The 6,542-nt window shown below is 59.7% G+C and overlaps 1 protein-coding gene across 1 annotated transcript in view; it reads left to right on the forward strand.

The window, feature by feature from the left end:
- Positions 1 to 2,632: 2,632 nt before the first annotated feature.
- The window catches only part of ZNF609 (zinc finger protein 609), a gene marked incomplete at its 5' end in the record, with an annotated part of 4,908 nt that continues 998 nt past the window's right edge, over positions 2,633 to 6,542 (forward strand). Inside the window, 4 exons of the mRNA XM_010281486.1 lie at positions 2,633 to 2,720; positions 3,100 to 5,452; positions 5,712 to 6,078; positions 6,252 to 6,427. Of these exons, the coding sequence (XP_010279788.1) occupies positions 2,633 to 2,720; positions 3,100 to 5,452; positions 5,712 to 6,078; positions 6,252 to 6,427 (2,984 nt within the window). The remainder of the gene's footprint in view (positions 2,721 to 3,099; positions 5,453 to 5,711; positions 6,079 to 6,251; positions 6,428 to 6,542) is intronic.

Here is a 6,542-nt window from a genome sequence, read left to right on the forward strand (position 1 = left end):
CCCACATGGGGATCATAGACGGACCAGGTGGTGCTTTTTTGCATCCCCCAGCTCCCTTCATCTCTTAATCCGGTAAAAATGGATAATCTTGTACACGGTCGTCCAAGACAGCAACCGGCATCGTCAACCCACCGTTAATTTTTCCTGCCAGGGCACGACTCTGCAGTGATGTGAACACTTGGCGGCCAGGATGTTTGCACCCAGATTTGGGTGGTACCTAGTGCTTAAGAGCATCCAAGGTGTCACCTTCCCGTGAAACCAGGTGGAGCTGGAGTTATCCGAGTGGGATTCCTTCTCTGCAAGAGCATCGCTGCCAGCTCTTTGTGCATGAGCATCTCTAGCCCTGGGGACACGAGGGCATTGCTTCCTCGCTGCCCACCCTTGCCCTGCCTGTGCTTGTTCATCATCCTGCCACGGGAGGGGGACACAGCGGGTGAAAAAAGCTGCTTAGGATCTATCCCCGGGGTTTAAATTGTCCTGGGTTATTGTTGGAGGATTAGGAGGGGATTTGGTATGATTGGTTGCAGTGGGTTAAATATAGGCTGGTGTGTGTTGGAGGGTTGATGCTCCAGTGGGGATGGAAGGGAGGGACAGCTGTGTGCTGGCTCCTTCATCTTCCATCTCCCTTCTGTCATCGTGGCGGTGGGCGGGGGGGGTGGAGAAAAGCCAGCACGTCCTTTCTAATATCGCACACCGGCCCCAGGATGCGCAGGAGACTCCGGTGGCTTGTCGTGCAATTAACTTCCAGCAGCACACGTGGTCTTCGCTGGCTTCAAAGAGGGATTGAACCGGCGCTGGCTACGTGGTGGGGAGGGTGGAGGGAGCTGCCCTGAGCCCTGTGTCTGGGAGGGACGAGCTGGTCCCCAGGGTGGGGTCTGGTTTGGGGCTGCTGGTCCCTCAGCTGCTGCTTGGTCCTTCTGCAGCTCCTAGGACCATCCCGCGGCTCCACAGAGGTGTCCTGGAGATGGTGGGTTTGGGCTGGGGCACAGGACACAACTGTTAGCTTCCCTGGGTTTTAAGGAAAGGGGGGACAGGTTCCTGCCTGCCAAAAAAGCCATGTTAGGAGGCATGGGGGGTGAAGACCACCCTTTGCACACCCTCCTTGGGATGCTTGGGATCAGCATCCCCCTCTCTCCCTGTGTGGGGCTGCGGGCTTGCGGTGGTTGGTTTCGCCACTCATTTCTACCCGGCGTTGTCTCTGGCATCCTGTCCTGGCCCCGTCTGTGTTACAGCAGGTCCCCAGCGCCTTCCTCTGAAGGCAGGACCCAGCTCACCTCCTCCTCACCTCCTGCTCACCGGGATGAGCCAGCTGTAGCTCTTGACCATGGGGCTGACACCAGATCTTCCCACGACCTTCTCCACCAGAGCACCCATCATTATCTAGGAGGAGAAGGGGAAAGAGAAGACTTGCATTTCATTTCTCTTTCCGAAGGAGACCCACGTGTCAGGCCTCAGCTCCTATATTATCCCCCCTGAAGCCTGCAGCTGGCTGCTGGCACAGCACAACGGGGGTTACAGACTGAGATTTATAAATGTGCTTCAGGCACAGCTGCTCTGGGCTCCCTCGGCTCCATCCATCTCCCGGGGCTGCGCGGCTGTATATCTCGCCGCGCTCATCAACCCTTGCAAACGAGTTTCCTATCTCCCGAGTTTTACCTTGCTCAGATAAACGTGCTCGGTGCAACGCACTCCACTCCTGGTCAAATTAGTTCTGCGATAATCAGAGCGGTCCACGGTGGGGAGGAGATACCCACAAAGATGAGTGATGCCATGAAAGACCCCCCAACTCCAAAAAGAGATGCTGAGGGTCCATGTCCTCAGCACGGGTGTGAGCCAGGCTGCTTGTCTTGAATTATCATGGAAAAGCTGAAACCAGCAGGTTTTTGGAATGCCCGATGCTCCATGATGGGAGGAGATGCGGCCCCATGGATGGTTCTGCAGGCAGAGATACGGGGCTGATGGGTGTCCCAGGGGTTGCGGGAGCGAAGCAAAGCTGGGGGTTGAAGGTTGTTCCCCCGAGGCTGGGTTCTTCTGCCAGGGTGGTCGCCTGTGCGGGGATGCTGGGCTCAGCTTGCCATCTAGTGGCAATAACAGCATTTTCTGGAGGGCCGTGAGGTTCATGGCCATGCACAGGGGTTCATAGCCCTGCTGGGGTGTCTTCAGCTCCACGTTGGGGTGCATAGCCTTGCTGGGGGCTGTCTGCTTTTCCCCCAGGGGATTCCCAGCCCTTGCGTCCCAGAGATTGCCTTCCCTACCCTACTTGAGTGCACATGGAGCCAACGTGGATCTTCAGGCCCCCCCAAATCCTGCAGCCCATTGCAGGTCACTGGTTTTAGCATCGCCATGAAAATAGACTCAAGGAGGAGAGGTTAGGAGGATGCCAGCCAGAGACGTGCCAAGTCAGGACATGAGCTGCTCCCATCTTGGGGCCCTTCCAGCCCAGAGTGCAGGGTCTCACCTCTCCTGAGAGCCTAAGATCCCTTTTCCGCCTTCCTCCAGCCCTAGAGCTGAGCTCTTCCTCTTGCCTATCATCTCGAGGGGTAGATCCCCTTTTGCCCCCATGCCCAGGGAAGGGCGAGACACTGGGGGGGTCACACCTGGCCCCATCTGACCCTCTCCCCTCGTCTTACAGGTATGCTGGTGGTCAACGTCACATGGAGGAACAAGACGTACGTGGGGACGTTGCTTGACTGCACGCAGCACGACTGGGCACCTCCCCGGTAAGCAACTGGTGGGGTCCGGCAGCGCTCTCTCAGCCCCTTTTGCCCAGGCGCAGAGGCCAAACGCAGCCACGTACGGCCCCCGTGGCACCCCCAGTACTCTCTGCGCTGTGCCCATGGGGCTGTCCTTGGGGGTTGGCATCTCCTCCTTGCCCAACTGAGCTGCTCCTGTGGCTCTTTGCCCCCTCCCTTATCCTGGAGGCTGGAGATGGTTGAGCATTTGCCAGTGGACCTCCCAGGTTCCTCTGTACTGGTCAGTGGCAGGGACGAGCTCGCAGGACTGATAGCGAAGGGAGGAAGGGGGTCCCCACCACGCAGTGGGGATGGCATAGCCCGGCACGGCTGTCTCTCCATTAAAACCTCCTTGTCCTCCCGACAGGTTCTGCGACTCTCCCACCAGTGACCTGGAGATGCGCAACGGCCGGGGCAGGGGCAAACGCATGCGCCCCAACAGCAACACGCCCGTCAACGAGACCGCCGCCGCCTCGGACAGCAAAGGGACCAGCAACAGCAGCAAGACCCGGGCGGGAGCCAACAGCAAAGGGCGCCGGGGAAGCCAGAACTCCTCGGACCACCGCACACCGCCCGGCGGCACGGCGGAGGACGTGAAGGCCAGTCCCTCCTCTGTCACCAAGCGGAAGAGCAAACCCCTCTCCGACATGGAGCTGAACTCCAGCTCGGAGGACTCCAAGGGCAGCAAACGCATCCGCACGAACTCGATGGGCTCGGCAGCTGTGCCACCCACCACTGTCAAGGTGGAGCCGGCTGTCCTCGACCGAAACTGCCCTTCTCCCATCCTCATCGACTGTCCCCACCCAAACTGTAACAAGAAGTACAAGCACATCAACGGGCTGAAGTACCACCAGGCCCACGCACACACGGATGACGACAGCAAGCTGGAGGCAGACGTGGACAGTGAGTACGGTGAGGAGCCCGCCCTGCACACGGACATTGGGAGCTGCAACGGTGCTGCCGCCTCTCAGAAGGGCTCGCTCTCGCCAGCTCGCTCGGCCACCCCCAAGGTGCGCTTGATGGAGCCCCACAGTCCCTCCCCATCCAGCAAGTTCAGCACCAAGGTCCCCTGCAAGAAGAAGCTGTCTGGGGAAGGAGACACTGACCCGGGTGCCCTGTCCAATGACGGCTCTGAGGATGGTCCCTCGGTGGCCGATGAGACGAGTAACGATGGCTTTGACTCGCTGGAGAAGCGGTGTGTTGATAAGGACAAGTCAAAGAAGGCGTCTGGTGCTAAGGCGGAGAAGATCCCCTCCAAAAGCTTGAAGTCTGCCAGACCCATTGCGCCAGCCATCCCCCCCCAGCCGATTTACACCTTCCAGACAGCCACTCTCACCACAGCCACCCCTGGTTCCTCCACAGGCCTCGCCACCACCGTGGTGCAGACGATGCCCAGTAGCCCTCAGCTCAAACCCATCCAGCCCAAGCCTACAGTGATGGGAGAGCCCTTCACGGTCAATCCTGCCCTCACCCCTTCCAAGGAGAAGAAGAAGAAGGACAAGAAGAAGAAGGAACCCAAGGAGGTAGAAAACCCTCTGACTCCCGGCAAAGCCTGCAGAGCAGAAGAAGGCAAGAGCCCTTTCCGGGGGGAATCCAGTGACCTGGGGACGAAAGGCGAGGGGCTGCTGAACGGCTCGTCCGACCCCCACCAGAGCCGGCTCGCCAGCATCAAGGCTGAGGCGGATAAAATCTACAGCTTCACCGACAACGCCCCAAGCCCCTCCATTGGTGGTGCCAGCAGGCTGGAGAACACCAACCCAGCCCAACCCATGACCCCGCTGCACGTCGTCACCCAGAATGGGGCAGAGGCAAGCTCGGTGAAGACCAACAGCCCGGCCTACTCAGACATCTCTGATGCTGGGGAGGATGGGGAGGGCAAGCTGGAGAGTGTGAAGGTGAAGGATCCGGAGCAGCTGGTCAAGGAAGGCGCCAAAAAAGCTCTTTTCCCCCCGCAACCGCAGAGCAAAGAGTCTCCCTATTACCAAGGCTTTGAAACGTACTATTCCCCTGGCTACCCCCAGGCAAGCCCGGGGCCCTTGAACCCCGGCGGCCAGGCCGTGGCTGAGACGCAAGCCTTGAAGCTGAAGAAGGATGAGGAGCAGGAGAACCCAGAGGTGAAGGCGAAGAGTGAAGGCTGCGAAGAGAAGAAGGCAGAGCTTGGCAGCTCCAGCCAGCAGCCTTCGGTCATCCAGCAGCGCCCCAACATGTACATGCAGTCCCTCTACTACAACCAGTATGCCTACGTGCCCCCCTACGGCTACAACGAGCAGGGCTACCACGCTCACCTGCTGAGCACCAACCCTGCCTACCGCCAGCAGTACGAGGAGCAGCAGAAGCAGCGGCAGAGCCTGGAGCAGCAGCAGCAGCGAGGACTGGAGAAGAAAGCAGAGCTAGGCTTGAAGGAGAGGGAGACAGCGCTCAAAGAGGAGTGGAAGCAAAAGCCGCCCATGCCCCCGACACTAACCAAGGCCCCAAGCCTCACGGACCTCGTCAAGTCGGGGCTGAGCAAGACTAAAGAGCAGGGAGGTCCTGACATGGCCAAATCCGTCATCATCCCCAAGCTGGAGGACTCGTCCAAGCTGTCAGGCAGCCAGGTCGCCGAGGGGCTCAAGGTGAAACTGAGCGAGGCCAGCCACCTTGGGAAGGAGACCGCCGAGACGAAGCCTGGCTCTGAGTGCGGCCGGCAGGCGGAGGTGGACCCTGTGCTCTGGTACAGACAGGTAATGCCTGCCCGCTGCCACTCGGCTCTGCCCACCAGCCCGGTGGTGGGCTTTCTCCTGGAGGGGTTTGCTGGGGCCATCACCTCAGAGAACATGCATTGTCCTCTGCTCGTGATGGGACTCCATGAGGTTCCCTTGGGGCCAGCAAAAGGATGGGGCAAGGAGAGCCCAGGGAAGGGGAGCGGGGTTCGCTATCTCCTCCAAGTCCAGCCTGGTTTTGGGGGAGGCAGCCGCTCTGATGGTTGGCTGGTTCTTGCAGGAAGCCGAGCCCCGGATGTGGACCTACGTGTACCCGGCGAAGTACTCGGACATCAAGACGGAGGACGAGCGGTGGAAAGAGGAGAGGGACCGAAAGTTGAAGGAAGAAAGAAATCGAAGCAAAGAAGCCGTGTCCAAGGAGGACGGGAAGGAGAGCACCAGCTCCGAGTGCAAACTGACCCCCACCGAGGAGGCTCGTATGGTGGGCAAGGACCCCAGACCCAGCGTCCACGTCCCTGTGTCTTCACCCCTCACGCAGCATCAGTCCTACATCCCCTACATGCACGGCTACTCCTACAGCCAGTCGTACGACCCCAACCACCCCAGCTACCGCGCCATGCCCACCGTCATGATGCAGAATTACCCAGGTAGGGAGCCGGGGTCTTCTTGGGGATGTCCCCTCCCAGGCTGTCCCTGCTCGCGGAGTGGTGGATGGCTGTGAGACATCCTCTCATTCCTGGAGGCACACGTGCAGAGCTGCGTGCTTCTGCTGTGCCACCCGAAGACTCCTCATGCTCCGACTGCTTTTTCTCCCCTCCAGGATCATACCTACCCTCCAGCTATTCCTTCTCCCCGTACGGGAGCAAGGCGTCCGGCAGCGACGACAGCGACAAGTCCCGAGCCAGCCCCAGCGTCAGTTGTAAATCCAGCTCGGAGTCCAAGGCCCTGGACATCCTGCAGCAGCACGCCAGCCACTACAAGAGCAAATCACCCACGGTGAGGGTCAGGAAGGTGCTGGCTTTGTCCAGCTCCGTGCATGAGCTTCGGGATGGTGCCTGGATCCTATAACCAGCCTGGAGCAACTCTGCCTGCTGGGGGTTTTTGCCATTCC

Source organism: Phaethon lepturus, unplaced genomic scaffold, assembly GCF_000687285.1.
Source record: "Phaethon lepturus isolate BGI_N335 unplaced genomic scaffold, ASM68728v1 scaffold15202, whole genome shotgun sequence".
Lineage (NCBI taxonomy): Eukaryota > Metazoa > Chordata > Aves > Phaethontiformes > Phaethontidae > Phaethon > Phaethon lepturus.